Source organism: Arvicanthis niloticus, chromosome 16 (genome assembly GCF_011762505.2).
Source record: "Arvicanthis niloticus isolate mArvNil1 chromosome 16, mArvNil1.pat.X, whole genome shotgun sequence".
Lineage (NCBI taxonomy): Eukaryota > Metazoa > Chordata > Mammalia > Rodentia > Muridae > Arvicanthis > Arvicanthis niloticus.
Window position 1 is genome coordinate 57,405,404 of NC_047673.1, and position 18,743 is coordinate 57,424,146.

At 42.2% G+C, this 18,743-nt stretch overlaps 1 protein-coding gene across 4 annotated transcripts in view; it reads right to left on the bottom strand.

The window, feature by feature from the left end:
- Csgalnact1 (chondroitin sulfate N-acetylgalactosaminyltransferase 1) overlaps positions 1 to 18,743 on the bottom strand; it is a 331,610-nt gene that overhangs the window by 13,219 nt on the left and 299,648 nt on the right. For all 4 annotated transcript variants that reach the window (XM_034520928.2, XM_034520929.2, XM_076914248.1 and 1 more), the window contains 3 exons: positions 14,622 to 14,723; positions 2,407 to 2,585; positions 1,449 to 1,543 (listed from right to left, as the gene is read on the bottom strand). In XM_034520928.2, coding sequence (XP_034376819.1) covers positions 1,449 to 1,543; positions 2,407 to 2,585; positions 14,622 to 14,723 — 376 coding nt within the window. The remainder of the gene's footprint in view (positions 1 to 1,448; positions 1,544 to 2,406; positions 2,586 to 14,621; positions 14,724 to 18,743) is intronic.

Genomic DNA, 18,743 nt, shown 5'->3' on the forward strand with positions numbered 1-18,743 from the left:
ATGCTAGGACAAGTATGAGATATGAAGAACCTCCTCCAACCAGAAAGCACCCAGAGTTGCGGTGTTCTGTAAAGAATCACATTACCTGAGGAGGGTGAAGGGCAGGGGATAGGCCTGGAAGGAATGGGTTTTTGTTACTTCTGAGAGTTTATCACAGATAAACTCTCAAATGAACTTCACAGAACAAGCGTTGTCAACCCATTTGTCCTCTTTCCATGGGTCACGAGGAAATTTAATTCTATCAGGTTTGTATGTCTATGTCCCATCTGTACAAGGGTATTCAGTGGGAAAAGCATGGCATTTTCAGACTTGCTAACAGGACACAGAAATATCACAAATAATCTCCCTGCTGGAAAGATCACCCTGAGCGGGGCACCAGAGGGGTCTGCTCTGTGCCCAGGCAGCCAACAGTACAGTATACCCCCACCTACACTCTCCACGGTTTTAGTTACTGCTATCAGCTGAGGCCCCAAAATATTAAATGGATAATTCCAGAAATGAGTAAATTATGTTTTAAGTAATGCTTATCTTAGAATATTATTATAATTATTCTATATTATCATTAGTCACTGCTGTTACTTTCTCACTGCTAATGTATAATTTAGATGTTACTATGGGTATAGGAACAGAGAAAGCCACACTATATACAGGGCTTGGTATTACTTATAACTTTGTACTATTCATTATTTCAGGCACCCAGTGACAGTCTTAGAGCATACCCCACATGGGTACAGGGACACCATTACTCAGGTACAGCTTTGGAAGAGCTATGAGGATCCTCTTCTGGTTTCTCTCATTTCCCATTTTCTGTTCTGCTTCAGTGGTCTGTGATGTCTGAGAGTGACCAGGCCCTGCCGCCCTGTGGTTCTGCAACCTATCACCCATGCAGCCAGGATCTTGGCAGAGAAGTCTCTCCACTATTTCTTTGAAAGCTACCTTTGTGGGGATACCAGTGTTGCCAACATCTGCCCCAGTACTGGGATGTATAGCAGTGGTGATGAGATGGGATGGGCAGGAGACAGGATCAGATCCTTGCTCCCCACTGACTCCCTGTAACTCTGGGGTGACCCACCCCTTTCAGTCATCTGCTTTTCACCTAAAAAATGGGAACACCAGCCTCACTTTTCTTGCTAGATTTTATAATGGTAAAGAGAAAGCATGCTCTAGCATCCAGTAATAGTAGTTCCTAAAATGATAGAAGAAAACTAGGAAGCTGTGAAATTACCCTCCTGTAAGGTACCGCTCTGATTTATTTTCCGCTTTTAAATATGGCAAGTGCTTTGAATCAACACAGCACTCGGAGCAGAGGCCAGGAAATCTGCCAAACTTAAAAGCCACCAAGGGGATTGGTCTGCAGATGCCCACTCACCTTGTCTCACAGTCAGGTGCCCCTAGTAATGAGCCACACAAAACAGCCACACACAGACATCTGCAGGGTAATTACTCACCAGCTGCTGTTCAAGGGGAGGGATTGCGTCGTGATGGCCGTAGATGATGCCAGGGTTATACTGACTGAAAAGAACCGGATAAAATACCTTCTTCCCTGCAAATCAGAAGGCAAACATCTGCTTAAGAGAGTGACTCATTCCACTGCATATGCACTCAGCTGTCTGAAATAGTCCAGGCGACATTTTCATCTATTCTCTCTTGTCTCTTCATTCAACTCTAGACTCGATCTCAGAAGTGTCTCACCAGCTAGACCAGTCAGTCTGATTCTTGAACTTTTCTGTTCTCCCAGGATGAGGATATAGGCAAGTTGTTTACAGTCAATGGCTGGAATTGTATTCACCAAAGCGATGTATATGAAGTGCCCTGCTGTTTCCATCCTGTATGCTTAAGGGCTGCTTCCTAGCACAACTTTAAAGGCTGGCAAAGAAGACGAGGGAGACCCTGGGCAGAGGAGAGCTCAATGTAGCTGCCCTTTATTTACCTGGGCTTTAATATATCTGGAAGAAGTGCCACATTTTAACAGCAAATGACCATAGCAAGATTCTTCGCTATTTGTAGCTGTGTCTAAGTCCACAAATATTTTTTGTATCTTATATTTCTTCCATCCATTGCCTTGGTACCAGCCCATAGCTACCTTTCTCCCTTTAGAGCTGAGTGGCTTTTCCAGGCCCAAGTCCTCGGGCCTAATGTCTCTCCTGTGTGTGTTCCACTCATCTGACTTGCCAGTGGAAAACAGAAAAGGGCAACAAGATAGAGTCCCAGAATTAGTGTGCCTGACAGGCCTGTTGCTCAATACCCAAGGCTGAATTAAACAAGGTCACCTTCCTTGTCTTTGTTACTGGAGGAAAGTGACTCTCAGTCCTGAGCAGGACATCAGGGTGGACTGTGCACAGAGCAATTGCTGAGTGAAAGAGAGAGCTGAGTGCCAGAAAGTGGTAAGAACAAGGCAGCACAAACCTGGCTGTGTGTTCAGCCTGCATGTGTTGAGGAACTCAGAGGTGAAGTAAATGTCCACATCGCAGAAGAAGAGCAGGACGTTACTTCCCTTCCAGAAGCGGGCGCCAACATCCAGTCCCTTTCCCCGGGAGAATTCTCCACTCAGCTGGATGAAGGTGAAGTTCCTGAAGTTGGCAGCTCTAGAAGTGAGGAAGCAGAAGATCAAGGATTGACACATTATCACAGTATCCAGGAGGACAGAGTCCCTAGAAAATGCACAGCTGGGGCCATCCCACTCAGAACATTCTATTACCATGAGAGGAGTGTGGCCACCAAGCAAGGGCAGAATAGCCAGACTGAAGGGACACCAGTGGGGTTCAAAGGACAGGGAACACTTAGCAAAGTTTTTGTTTTGTTTTGTGAAAGGGTCTTGCTGTCCAGTCCAGGATGGCTTTGATTTCATATTCTTCCCGACTCAGCTGACATTACAGATAAATGCTAAGATGCCCAGTTTCTACTGAAATTAGTTTTTAAAGTTAATGATATGTACATGTGTGTGCAGATGCTCATAGAGTCTAGAAGAGTGTTAGACCCCTGGAGCTGGAGTTACAAACAGTTGTAAGCCACCCAACTGTGCTGGGAACCAGGTTTGGGTCCTCTACAAGAACAGTATGTGCTCTTAACCACTGGGCTATCTCTCCTGCCCCTAATGAACTTTCAGTGTGGGTTTATTTCCTCTATTTCTGCTAGTTCTTCTACATTGAGACTACTATTGTCATAAAAGCACATTCATTGTGAAGGAACTTGGAATCGGTAAAGGTGAAACAAACCCCAGAGACATCTCCATGTATCCTGGGCCTCACATAATCCTAGTGCACAAAGCTCAGTCACTGTGGAATACAGCTTCCCAGCATCTGCCTATCTGAATTCAAGTCCGGGGACCAGGTGACATGTTCTTCATGTGTCTTGCCCCAGACAGGCTAAAATTTATCTTCCTCCCTCTCTCCCTCCTTCCCTCTTTTCCTTCTTTCTTCCCTTCCTCCTTCCCTCCCTCCTTCCCTCCCTTCTTCTTTCCTCCCTCACTCCCCTTCATTCTTTTCTAGCTTAGATACAGCAGCATTGCATGGTGGGAAAAAGTATCACCTTGCAGTTAGAAAGCAGTGATGCATCAGAACTGGCTGCATTATAAATTGGCTTTGTGAGGCAGACAAACTCATTCCTCACTCTGTTCTTTAGTTGCTTTATTTGCATAGAGAGAATAATAACAGTCTCCTTAGCCGTTTTAGAGTGACTATTTTAGTGGGGGCAAGGGGATCTGGCAATATGAGCATCGGCTCCTGCCATCACCGGTACAGGTAAGGATTCTCAAGCCCAGGCTGCTGAAGCCAAGAAGAGTCTTTAGTTTGTTGAACTGTCCCCCCAATAGCAGAACCTTCTCAAACAGGACAAGCCTGGGCAAAATATAATTCATTTGGTGCAAGAGGGACCTGGACAGCCTTCCAGCAGGTAGAATGAAAGGCTGCATTCAGTCCTCTTCCAGCTCCCGTGTGCCAAGGAGGCCGGCATCTGGCAAGTCTCCTTGTTGACTCCATCCATCTTTGATCATGGTTTGTTTTTCCCTCAGTCCTTGCTCTTCCTACCTTGGCTCAGCCCCACCACTCTCCAACTTCTCCCCATCTTGATATATTCAGCAGACACAGAAGAAACACTATTCCCATTATTAATTGTTTATCTTCCTTGCAACTTGTGGTGTAGGGCAACACAAAGTATTTAAGTCCTAAGCTTTTCACACACCAAGTAGTGCTGGGATCTGGGGATTTGATCACAACAACCAGTTTTGCTACTCTTCTGTGACTGACTGTTTTCTTTCAGATCTCAAAGGAAGCTTTGGTGTTTTATCTCAGGAATCTATGGGCCCAGCCTAGTCTCGGTCTGACTCCAGACAGGACCAACAGGACAGACAACCTAAGATGGAAGACATTGGTATGTGAAAACCCTGCTCTTTGAGTCAGCTTTTTAAGTCAGGTAGCCTGCTCCCTACCGTGTGCACACTGGATGTCTATGAATATGTGCAAATACAGATTTATGACTAGAAGTTACAGTGCTCCTAGCCTCTCTATTTGGAGACTTATTTAGAATCAAGTCTCTTGTGTCTACCACCTTTCTCCAAAACCCTGTTCACCTAGTTTCAAGGCACCTCCAGCGCTGACATCCTCCTGGACTGTGAGTCTTCACTTACTTTACCCCTGTAATTTCCCCTCCTGCTTCCGAGCCTTATCTGCCATCCTTTGCTCAGGGGTGGTGGCTCAGCCCAGTTTCTTTGATTAACACCGAGACTATGACTTCAGAAAGTTCCGATCCTTTTCAGAATTACAGCTGGCACCAGTTAAGAAAAATACAAGTCTGTTTCCACAAACACACAGGTGCTGGGAGGACCTGGAAGGCAGCCTTGAGCTCCTAGAAGTTTCTTCAGCCCCAGCTGTTCTAAGTCACCAGAGCCCATGTTCTCCTGCCATGTTTGTTTAGCTGCCAAGGGAAACTCCCTGAGGGAGAGGTCTGGATTTCACCTGCTCACCTAGAGGGCTTTCCAGCCAGTTCTCCCAGATGCTTTATCCAGGGTCAGCCTTGTTCAATTGTTTCAGTTTTTATACCCTCTGAAACCTTGTCTCCTGAACCACAGGGGTATTTGTTATCTGGTTTACAGAGTAGGAAAGTTATCATTTCGAAACACAGTGCTCCCTCAGGTTATCTCTGACTCATAATTTAAAAGGTAACTGTCCTAAAGGGATTTTTAAATTTTAACATGAAAGATTTTAAATATAAAAGCTTATTTGTTTATTTATTAGGTTTAATGAAATAGGATCATGTTATGTAGACTAGGCTAGGCTTAAACTGACAATCTACCTTCCATCTAAGGTGTGGAGTTACAGAAATGTGACCCACACTTGGTTTAAACATGTATCTCTTCTGCATGAACATGTCCTAAGCAACCTTTCCTAAGGCAAGAGGCACACTTTTTCTTCAGTGTTACATTGGAAGAGCAGAAACAGTGCTACTGCAGCCTGGGATAGCCTGTAGTCAATCTGTATAGATACTTTCTGAAGTCACGTCATATGTGAGTAGAAGAATGCAAGGTGAGTGATAAGAACGCCTGAGCTAACTGTGTTGAAGATACAACAGCCTATAAGAGATGCAACGGGAAACAAAAACAGAGATAGTAAAAGATGGGATACTACAGAGTTTAAGAGAAAACCAAGAATCTGACACATGTGGCTGCTCAACGCACAAATAAATCTATCTTGTTCTGCACAAAAACTCTTCCTATCCTGGCTCAAGCTGCTTGCCCCAATAAACACCTTCATCTGCTCCACAGCAGAGGCCAGGGCTTGCATGACAGTCTTTGGAAAAAGAGGAGGGACATCCATGGCACTAGGGCTTGAGATGACCTTAATTTAAATGTTTAGAAAAAGCCTTTGAACACTACCCTCTCTGCCTGAATGTGTTGCTTCTAAAGAAAAATTATTCAGGAACCTAGGTCCAGAGAAACACTTTGTCCGACCTTACATAGCAGCAACTTGCTTTTTTCTCTTCAGCCATGCTGTCTATAAAGATAAGATACTCCTTGTGATTTCCAGGGCACTACCCATTCCCAATGTGGATCACAACCAGTCTCCAGGGTACATTGATAGCCCCAGGAGGGCATCTCCTCTGTATGTGCATTGTTTAACCAGGGGGTGGTACTGGGGCAATAACACAGGAAGCCCAGCAGCTTGTGCCCATGCCTTATAGAATTCTGTCCTCTACAGTCCTTCCTGGCCCCTTCATCTACCTTGGGCATGGCCACCCAGGGACAACTTCCTCTGGCCTCCTCTGAAGCCCTGATGGCTCACCAGGTCCTGATCAGTGGGACATATGTACACAAATGTTACAATCATTTGTTAGAATCATCAATGGTCATCCATCAAGGAAAGATAGTACTGTCTCTGTCATCCACCTATGGGTCCCCTTTGGCTGCCAGGATAGCAAGACCTCAAAGTCCATTGTGCAGTGAGTTCTCCACCTGAGAACGTCATGGCCATGAGTGTAGACCACTGAGTCCACATGCAGGCATTCAGATTTGCTGTCTACCTGCCCAACTCTGGTGACAAACCAGTGGACACTCATGATAGATGAATCATAGACTGGGACCACATGTTTCTTCTTGTGAGCCTTTCCAAGTAGATACTGTCTTCATATCTTTCTGAAGGGGCTCTTTTCAAATCTTTTGAGTACCTCCCTGCAAACTAGAGAGACCTCTCTGGGCATGCTACCGAGTCCTCCCCCAGTCGTTCTTGTATCTTGATACCTTATTGTATCAATCGGACCGATGCACAAGAGGCTTTAGCAGGTTCGGATCCTTTAAAGGAAGCAACTCCATACATCTCCTCTGTTCAGAAATTACCCAGTTCTGGCTCATAAGTGGCACACAGAGGGACAAAGAAGAGACTAAAAACACTCTGCACAGCAAGAGATGAGTAAGTAGAAATGACTGAATCTCTCCAGTCACTTCCTGAAGAACTTACTGTCTGGATAGAGCTTTTCCTACAAGGAGAGTTCAGCATTCCCACGTGCTAACCAGGAAGCCTTTACTCTTTATACAAGCCCACTTCCCATTTGAAAGAGGCTGAAACCAGTGGAAGGATTTGGAAGGGTAAATAAAAACCTTATCTTTTAAGAGGAGGTAGATGTGGAGTAAGAGAAAACAAAGCTGAGAAGATAGGATGCAATTTGTGTTTGAAATATTTAATTTGCTCTCACAATGAATCGCCATGTTTGATGACATGCCTATAGTTGTGGCATAGCAGGAAACAGGCACTGAGCACTGCGGAATGGGGCCCTCCATCTCACTAGTATGTAAATTTCTACTATGGACACACAAAAGGATACATGATTTATTCCTAATTACTTCTTGAATTATCTTCGTAATTGACAAAGCACTTGAATTTCCCACTCAGTTCCTTTCTTTGATATAATAAATCTGCTGCGTGGGGACCTCTCGGTTACATACAGTCATTTTTGTAGAGGTTATGATGACCTGAGAAACCATTGCTTCTGCTGCTTTTAATTCCCCTAATTGCCTTACATTTTTTCCAAATGAGAAGATTAAAAGTGATAAAAGACCTTGCTGTCTCCTATGTTTGGTTCTAATACAGACATTTTCTCACAGCTGTAAAGAAATTCTCTTAATGTGACACTTCCCACAATAGCCTTTTATTTAAAAAAAAACTTCAAAATTTTGCATAGAAGCTAGGATTCTAGCAAATATGTAATTTAAAGCTTTACACTGCATAGCCCTAAGAATCAAAATGTTTTATGGGCTCTACTGTCAAATAAAGACATTTGAATGCAATGAAGAATTGAAACCCAAACACATTCATTCCTGTTGTTTTTTTTTTTCCTGTAAGCATTTTCAATAATTGATTTTGAATTCTCAACAGTCTGAGCTTACACAAGCTGGTTTTTATAAGTTTCTATAGGGAACTCAGGATATCCTTAAGTAAAACTGTAAATGGCGATGAACTACTTTGAAGTACAGAATACAGTGGCAATTTTTCCAATCACAACACTGAATAACTTTCACCTCATTCCATTTCCAGTATGTTGTCTTGACCCCCATGTTCTGATGAATAGTCACCCCCTATTCCTTTAAATAGCCAACTCCTGGAGACTAGTAATACACTTTTGGTCTTAAAAATGTATATATCTTGGATATTTCACATAAATGGAATTTGACATTGTCAATCTTTTGTGTCTTTCTTTCATTTAGAAGAATGTCTCTACATTTCGTCCACACCGCAGCATGTGTTAGTACTTGACTACCTGTTATAGCTGAATAGTTTACGTTTTAGTTTATAGTATTTATTTTTTGTTCATCAGACAATGGACATTGGAGTTGATTCTACCTTGCAAACTGTTCATAATACCACTGAATATTTGTGCACACTTGTTTAAATGTTTATTTTCAATTATTTTTGGATTTACAGAGGAAATGAAATTTCTAGTTTAGAAGGTAATTCTATTCTAAATTGTTTAAAGAACCACTGAACTCTTGTCCAGCAGCGGCACCATTTTCCATTTCTGCCATCAGCGGACAAGAGTTCCAACGTGTCCACATTCACAATGACATTTGTGATTATTTGACTGTGGGATTTTAGCTGAGAATTTACATGTAGTTCTCCTGTCCTTCTGTACACACAAATTCTCCCCTCACTTATCTAGATGAAATCTCCATGAAATGACAAAAATGTGATGGTTTGAAATGCTATCACACATTGTGGTAACGCAGGTCCATGACACCACCACCACAACTACAAGACTCTTTTTCCCTCACACACAAAGTAGATCTCTCTCTCTCTCTCTCTCTCTCTCTCTCTCTCTCTCTCTCTCATGTGTATGTATGCACATATATAAATCATATATGTGTATGCACATTTGCATATGTACAGGTGTATATGATTGCATGTACATGTGTCTGAGTGAGTATTCAAGAGCCAGAAGTCAACATCAGTTGTCTTTCATATCAGATGTCCATCTTATCTGTTGAAATTGAATCTCTCATTGGAGCTAGTGCTTACTGATTGGCTAGCAAGCTCTGAAGAACTTCTTATCTCTATTCCCCCTTCCAGTTCCAGAGTTATAGACACATATGGCTACACCCTGAGTGCTGGAGATCCAAACTCTGGTCCTTATGTTTATACAACAGGTACCCTCCCCAAGGAGCTAGCTGCCTATCTCTCAGTGACTCATTGTTCATGCAATTCTCAGATATGATTTCTCTGAAAGATGCTTCTGTGTCCTCATGATCAGACAAAGATGCATGATAATTCAACTCCAAGTTACAGTTTTTAAAATATCCTATTGTACGGTTCCAATCAAATGGCCTCTTAGACTGGTGCGACTCAGAGTGAGCCATGACCAGATACAACAGTGCATGAGGAAACTGATTTGCTGCTGGTTCTCAGGCTGCAGCTCAAGCCTGCTGACTCAGAATATCTGGGGCTGGGTCCAAGCACTCTGCATGTTAAAAAGCGTTCAAGGTTATACCAAAACTTATGTATATTTGAGAGCTACTGAATTAAGTTTTTATTTGAGAACAGAAATATCATGGGAAAATGTGTAAACTAAGAATCAGGTACTGTGAAGTCATTTGTGCCATTTTCTGTGACAGGGGCTTGCAAACATTTTAACTACAATCTTTACAAAGGAACCTACTGTCTTCATATCACAGGACATGTTCCTGTGTACGCAATGAAACTAGTGTTTCATCGAACAATGTGTATCCTTTATACCTGTGATTCATTTGGAAAATTTGCAGCCTACTCTATTCTATTTTTTCAAACACACTGAGTGACTAAGCCCACTGAATCGATTTTGTAATCCTCTAATGAATCACAAACCAGAGTTTGCAAAACACCAATCTGTAGCAATCAACTGAAATACAAAGCTCAACGAAGGAAGTATAAACTCAGAGGAAGAGAACATAAAACATTGCAAACTAGTCATTAAATAAGACTTTATTTTTAGATATTCTGAAAATGTTTGCATTTAGCTGGATTTAGAACAGTTTAATTACAATACTGATTTCCAAATGAAGGGGATTTCATTTAGCCTGATTACAAATCTCATTACCTTTAACTAACAATTATGGATCTTACGAGGGCACTGAGGGGCACTTGGCCCTCTCACGTGACTAGAGTGAAGACCTCAGGAACGAGCGTTCTAAGCTCCAGTTTTGTCAACTATGAAAGAGAGCTGATAATAATACTTACCTCAAAAAGCTAGACACAAAAGGTCAGAGAGCCTGGGGAGATAGAAGCTGTATGGTGGCCCAATTGTAGTCCTAGCAAGGAGGAGACAGAGACAGGGAATCCCAGGAACAAATGGTTAACCAGACTTTTGGAAAACATCTAGCTCTAAGTTGAGTGAGAAACCCTTCCTCAATACATAAGGAGGAGAGCAATTGGAAAAGATACCTAATATCAAGCTCATGCCTGCACACACATGTGTACATATACCTATGCATGTGAAAATGCATTCACATATTCATGTCACGCATACATCCATGCACCAAAAGTGGTTATGAACATTTAATGAGATTGTTCATAAAATAACAGTAATAGAAAATAAAATGCCATTGAATAAGCATTCTTGCTACCTTAAAAGAACAGTGATGTTATCTAAGTAAAGCCTCAGACAAAAGTGTGTGTGTGTGCCTGTGAATGTATGTTATTGTATATCCAAATCTAATAATTGCTTGGTAGAATCTTTCCCTTAAATGAACAAACTTGGGTCAGGTGCTGGAGTTATGAGGACAAATAAGATATATTGTCATTTACTAAACAACTTATAATCTAGCTGCAAAGTTGGTTTTATAGAAGTGTAACTCACTATATTATATAGCATATGCCTAACATAAATGCTATTGTCTATATGGCTAGTGTTCAGAGATGATAGGGCCAGGAGTGTGTGAAGAAGAGCCACACAGAGGATCTGAGGTTGAGAGAGAAGTAGAGGGTAAATAAATGGTACAGGGAATCATTACAAGGACAGGAATAATAATGACAAGAAGCCCAAAGTGATCTTGGCAAGGATGTGCCATAGAAACATTCTGGAAGGATCAACTCAGCCACTATAGATGCCCAAGCATCCAAAAAGATCCCACCCACCTGGTGAAGGACACCATGGTCATCATTCACATCAGTATAACAGATATCATCCACATAGAGAAATGGAGTGCAAATTAATTTTGCCTGAACTTATGTAGCATTCATTACTTCAAATCACAGGTCCCAGGAGTCATTAGCATGTAGTTTTCTGCACATAGTGGATTCACTTCTGGATATTTTCCAGTATTTCAGGTGCACCATTTCTTATGACGCAGGTGGTTTTGCTACCCTTGTTCAGAAACTTTTTTTTTTTTTTTTAACCAAGTAAGAGACATTTTAAGACTTCTACTCACCAGGTATTGTAGCGGTACCTTGCGATAAGTCATTCTATGTTCTACAAAACTATGGTTTTTCAGGCTATGTATAGTCTTGAGACACTGCATTTTTTTGGGAAAGATTTGTTTGTATTTTATGCATATTTAAATCTCTCTTTCTCTCTCTCCACCCCCCCCGTGTGTGTGTATGTGTGTGTGTGTGTGTGTGTGTGTGTGTGTGTGTGTGACATGTGTGAAAGTACCTATAAGTCCCTTGGAGCTAGTTACAGGTGGTTAGGAGTCACATGTAGCTCCCTGGAAGAACACCCAGTACTCTTAACCACTGGGTCATCTCCCTAGCCCTATAAGCAGCTTTTGTACCCTTTTTGAGAGTAGAGGATAACGGGGCCCCTGGATATATTAGTAAACACCATCGTATGTCTGGAACCAGCCGTGTTGCACATACTGATACATGCCTTTTTCATAGAAGTAAAAGGGGTGCTGTCCTCTAACTCTACCAGGGTGGGTTAAGACCGTAGGGGCACATAGCTATATTGAAATCTTACCAATGAATCCAGACCTCAAAACTTACTGGACATGCCAGAACAGAAAAAGTAAGTAACTCCCCTCAGCTGGACCCCATATGTGTCAGATACCTAGGACTGAGGTGACCATTGCTCCACACTGACTTATCATCGGGTCCTTGTTGTGTGTATCAAGAACCAAGAATGGCTGTTGATGCGGCCTGCTTGACTGTCTACCTACTACACACTTCCTTTCTGTCTGGACTTGAAGCCACTATTTCCTGCTCTAACCAGTTTCTACTCTCTTGCCTCAACAGTTGATTATATTTTCATTCTGAAAACTAACTCACCTGTAGCTCAATCACTACAACACCAGTATTTTTATAATTCAGCGTTCTTTTCTTGTGAATACAGAGTCTACTTCCTCTGAGCCCACTTCTAAAACCTATTAAAGTCTGCTTCAGGCTCTTATATTCCTTTTGTACCTCTATATAGGCATATAAATATATAGGCGGATTTACCACAATGCTATGCACTGTGTGCTGTTGAGAGTCCATGTACTGTGTGGTGTTGGCACTTAAGATTAAAATAAAAGAGCATATATTTTCCTCAGTCAGAGTACCAAGGTAGACAAGCTCATCTGACTAACTGACCATTAGAACTGCTATACCATGGGGTGGAGAGATAGTTCAATAGTTGAGAGCATTTTCTGCTCTTGCAGAATACCCAGGTTTAATTCCTAGCACCCACCTAGTACCTAGTACCTCGAAACTAATGTAATTCAAATTCTGGGGGATTTGACATCTTCCTCTGACCTCTGAAAGCACCAGAAATGCAGACAGTCCACACAGACACATGGAGGCAAAACATGCATACACATATTATAAAAAATAAACCTCAAACAGCTTGTGAATGTGTTGCTATTCAAGAAATTTGAACATTGTAGAAATCAATGTGTTGCACAATGTTTGTGGCATCACATGCTTATGACATTTAGTAACCCGGAAGCCTGACATGGGAGGGACTGGTTGAGAAAAGTACTTAAGCTTCCAGTCCCTAGAAAGAACATTTCCTACGACATGTCTAAACTAGCCTTCTAGTTGTACATACGGTTTTTATACATCTTAGTCTGTGTTACCACAAGTGAGTGTCCCAACATCCGTTGAGATATGAAAAAAAAAAAAGTGTCAAACCCAATAGGATAGGATCCTGTGCACACCCTGGAGTCACCTGCCTGGACAGACTTTTAAAATACTTTGGAATGGAGCAGATGCCTGCAGTTTAGTGTGTAGCCCCTAGGGGTAGCCACCACATCTTTTTTTTCTGTCTTGATTGCAGGTTTGAAGCTCCTGGAAAACTTTAAAAACAATTTGGTCCAGGAATTGGATATTGGCAAAGATGCTAACACTTGTACATTGGGCAGAGAACATGAACCCTAACCTTATCTTTGGTCTCCCGTCAATGCATTAAACTCAAGAAATTTCTATTTCAGTTACGTTTAGAGAATCCAGATATTTTGTTGGATTTAATCCTCCTCACACACAAGTCTTTACTACTTTTCGCTCCTATTGCTTTAGGATAAGGGTGAACCATTTTCTTTTTCTATAAAGACCCAGATAGTAAATTGCTAGGCTTTGTGAATCTAACAACCACAAATAATATGTACATCAACAGACCTGCTACACCCAATAAAACGTTATTTACAGTAACAGATGTGTGTGTGGGATGGTCATAGAGCTCTAGCTGTGGCTGGTGATCTCTGCTCTTGGGAAGTTTGAAATTTTCATTGTGACCATTAACACAAGTCTGGTGACAGCCTGAGAATTAACCCCTGAAGTGTTCTCCATCTTAGAAGTCATTCTTCAACTGTCATCCAATTACCGCTTACCAGAAACTCAAAACAGACAGCCTTGTTTATATCTAACCATGTGGACCTGTTCAAACTAGTTCTGCCACTGACTACTATTAAGGCCGTCACAACTTTACACATATCAGAGCTATTTGCCTGGCTTTTTCTGCACACCTCTACGGCAAGCAAACATAGACCATGACAGTTCCATGCTGGCTTTCTTATTTGTACAAGATTCCATTATTTATCTTGGAAGAGAAAAAGAATCCCTCTTTGCTGTTTCCGAATACATGCTTTACACTCTGCAATTTGTCAATGAGTTATATTTCTACAACCCCAGGCCTAAAGGTTTTGATGAAGTAATTTCTGTTTAACTGGATGTGTTTAGTTAAGGATCCTGTCTCAGTCACCCCTTCTGGGTGTCCCCTGATGTCTTTAAATGAATAATGGATGAAAGGCAAAGATGAAAGGCTGAGACCATTTGCTCTGTGGATGAGGTTTGAGCCTGAGTATTGCTCTTAGCCTGTCAAGCAGCGGCCGAGTAGGAGCTCATTGCACAGCTGTGTTCTCCCTAAATCTGACTCTGAAAATGTGAAAGCCCCAAGCCTGAGTTGCCGAGAGAGGTTGCCTTCAGTTATTCATGAGCTCCCAGAAGCCTGTTTTTCATGCCTTTACCATACAGGGCAGTTTGTGTCTACTGTCAGAGTCATCACCCTAACACAAATAAGACCAGTATAAGACTGAGTGGTCTCCTGAAGACGGAAGGTTCTAAATTTCCCATGCCTAGTCAATGATCAACTTCCCACGTTACCCAGTATTAACTAAAGCTAAGCAGATACAGGTCTGGATGTGAAGACCCACCCTGGTGCTGTGACTCCTGGCTATGGTGCCAGATGGCACTTACTTGGAAGTGTTTTCAAGTATTCCTTTGACTTCATTCATTTCTTCTTTCCCAAAGTAAACAACGGTGAGATGAACTCTCCCATCCTGTTGGATGCACATCTCCCTGGAAAACAAAACACACGTGTGTCTAGTCTGTCTGCACATTTACAGTAAGACACAAAGTAAGTTCTCCCTCCATCTTCCTTCTTCTTTTCCCTTAATATTTTATAAAGTGAAAAGAGACTTAAAGTAAACTCAAGACAAAAGAGAAGGGCACCCTGGTTGGACACTCAATTTTTATGTATCTTATCAGGAAAACAAATACATTTAAATATGCAGATGTGGTAAATAAAATATTAGATGAGAGATACCTTAGAGTCCTCCTACCACTGGATTGGCCTCCTTTGGGGCATCAAGTTGTTCTAGAACAGGTTCTGGGAAGTCTCTCGGGTATAAGACATTGGTTCTATATTACAGATATGTCCAGAGAGGGTAAAACAAGAAGTTTACCTGTGGATATTTCCCTTGTGTGAGATAAACAACACAGTCTTCATTACCAAATGACCCACAGTAAACCATCATTCTTTGGTTTAAGACTGTGGGAAGCCTTGGAAATATCCATCTTCATCTGGACTGTTAAGGAAACACCAGTACCGTCTATGTATCCCACCCTTCCAAGAAGGTGGGAAGAAACCTCACTAGTCATGAACTAATAATGTAGACACATACAACCCTAGCCCTAAAAGTTTTTGATTAAAAGACTTCTGTACAACTAGAAGGACTGAAAGCCTGGGAAGAGACGGCTGGAATATAACAGCATGACTTAAACCTGAGAACTCCCTTATAGCCACAGTCCCTGAAGAGAGTCTTCACCTATGAACATATATGTATTTCTCCATACACAAAAGCCACCACTATCCCACTGCTCTCCTACAACTGTGTGGAGCCAGGGTACCATGGGATGTGGATGTGGAGCAGGCTGGGAATAAGAGGAGGGTCAAGGCATATCCAAACCCCAGAAATCTCATCCTGATTGTACAGAAGTATGATATCCCTGCCCCAGCTGTCCTGGACCGTTCACCTACTTTTGCCTCCCCACCCCAGGAGGTCACATAGTTTGGTAGCCTGGTTAAACTTCTCTGCTTATATAAGGTCATGTCATGTAGCACCTGGAATTCCTCCTTATGCAAATAAGGCACCCCCAGCATCCTGGCCCCAACCAATGATGCACACTCACTCTGAAAGTCCCTACCCACCCCACAAAGTTTTAAGTAGCCTCTGTGCCCCCTTTAAATGAACTGTCTCACTGAAGCTGTCTCCGAAGAGTCTGTTCTTACTGTGCTCCTGCGCCTATCTCTTCTACTTGCAGCTGGCAGCCTCGCTTCCCCTCTCAGAATTCACCAGTTGTGATCTTGGGTCACAGGGCAATCATGTCCCTACAGGCAGGGAAACAGAGTCTGAAATGCATCACTGGCTATCCCAGCACCTGGTGATTTAAGGTCCTAAGAAAGCAGCCATTTGGCTCAGCACTCCCAGATCCAGGTTCTTGACTGCTCTAGATTCAATCCTCACCAAAGCTTATGTCTTGCTTACTATGTCCTTTTCTTTTAAGCATACTGTCTAGCTAATCTGCTAGGTTCGTCTGAGGGTTTGCTCTTCAAATGTATGTGTGTAACGATATGTTTATATACATGTGAATGTAAATATAAACATGCACAAATATTTATGTGTATATGCATGTATGGTATCTATATTCATGTGCTTATATACATGCCTATGAGTATATCTACATACACATGTATATGTGTGTGGAGACAATGTGAAATAAGTGTCTCTTGGGAGCCAGCAGAGAGATTCTGCCTGTGGGATGGTATTTTGAGATATTTTGGTATTTCCTGTGCCCTCTTTCCATTGTTAACATTCAAACAATAATCTAAGTCATAGACTCCAGAAATATCTTGGCCCTATTTATAGAGGTCAAATTGCTAGATGTTTTTTTGTTATAACATCTAAAAGTAAAAGCCACATTCCTGGAGTTGCTGGGAAACATCAGAAACAACAGAAGGAATGGTTCCTGCCCCAGAAAAATGCACTTGGGAGATAAAATGAGCTCAGACCAAGTCATCGGATGGGTAGAACGTAGGAAATGTGGTAAGTGCTCAGGGTGAATTGGGACTTGGAAGATGGTAAGAATTCAGAAAGGATGGATAAAGAAGGAAGAGCTTTGTAAGGAAGGTCACCCTGACACCAAGCAACCGGCTTGTAAGGCTCAGACTGGCTTCAGATGTGCTTCCGAGAAAGTCCCTGCGCATAAGGATTCCCTTAGCATGCTTGCCAGATAAAGCTTCTGCTTCCTCCACCAGAGTGGAAGGAAAGCGTGCACTCAGGCCAGGTGCTGGAGAAGTTGTGCTGTAAAGTTGTGTGTGGAGGGGTTGCCAGGGACCTATGCCTGAATCAGGAGGGAGGCACCTGCTGAGCCTAAATTAAAGCATTCTGGCTTTTTCCTAGTAATATCTTTGCTGCCTCTGTCTTTGGTGTTTTTAAATCAAGAGAGATAGATCAGGCCTAACCATTAAATGGTCAGGTTAGGGTGTCAGAAAGGCAAGTCCAAGCTTGCTCGGGTATCTGCCTCCAGTTCTCCATTTTAGGTGTTTGTGAATTCTTCTCTTCACTCATTCAACAAGCATTTGTTGACAATATGGCACATGCTAGACACTCTACCAGGGGACTGTAAACAACAAGTAGGACTGTCATGTCTTCCCTTGAAGAAGTTTTCAATCTCCTAGGCAGGACTCAAACGACCTACAAAGAAACCACTCCTCCCTGAGATTGTGCAAGTCCCATAACTGATGTCTGTATGGTCTTTGTATTTTCCAAAACCTTTTCTATTAGACTGCCCTGTCCTTGGCAAAAGTCTATAGGAATATGTGTGATTAGATGAACATGTGCAGATATGGCTTGTTTCTGAGATAAAGGTTAAAAGGAAGTAACAAGTGACTGACTCATGCCATATATAGACTTCTAGCTATATGCTGTTAATCATTTGTATTTGGACAATGCTATCTACTTTACTGAGGTAACAGGCCTACTTCTGTGAGCATGTCCCCAGGGATACTGTGGTAGGGTAGTCAATGAAACTATAAATGATCTCAGGAAACTCAGATCTTGTCAACCCCTCTTGGGAGCACATTTGGATCCAAGAATACTCCCCATTGCTTCAACACCCCAATTCCTTCACCTCAATCTGGAAACTGAAAATTCTGTGTCTACATCATAAAGACTGTACCTTTTAAGGATGACTTTCCCATGGAATCATTTGTTCTTCCCCAAGTCATTGTCACACAGTGCCAAGACTAGTTACGATACATTTTTAGGCAGAAAACAGGTGTTAACAGTCCTTTATGCTGAACTAAATTTTTTATCTCCTGAGAAGTTAAAGTCACAATTCAATGGTCTTTGAGTTCTGTTGGACTGAGCTGTTTATAGAAGCGTGGGGGCCATTGCCCAAATCTTGGCATAGAGGTAAGAAAATACATTCCAGTGACCTCTGAGAGCTGTGCAGGGAGCCACACACACATATTTGGTTCCCTAAGAATCAGTGTAGTGTCTGTCTCCAGGGCTGGCCACCTGAGCAATGGGAGGGATGGGTCTATCAGACCTAACAGTTTTACTGTATAGAATTCACTCTTAAACACAGTGCTATTTGCAGAAAGATGTGGAGTAGAAAAACTCAACAAAACACATAGAAATCATTGGGTGGAGGAAGGACTGATCATCTTAGGTTCCTGGTATGAAAGTTTGTCAGACATGGTCAAACAGATCTGGTGGTCTAGAGGCTTCCATAGATCAGTTAGGCATAGAACTTGTGATAGACATGGCTTCTCAAATTCACCATGAAAATAAGCTTGGAACTATGTGGGAAGAGCGGTCCTGTGTGCTGAAGGGTATTCAGCATCATTCCAGGCCTCCATCAACTGTGTGCCAACAGCATCCTCCTAATCCAGTTGTCAGAATCAAAAGTATCTCTACACTTTGCCAATGTACATAGGGCTGGAAAGAGTGGAATGTTCCCAGTTCTGAAGCCCTGTCTTAAGAATCCAGCTGGGCAATAGCATCTGATCTGCAGGAGGGAAATATTGGCTTC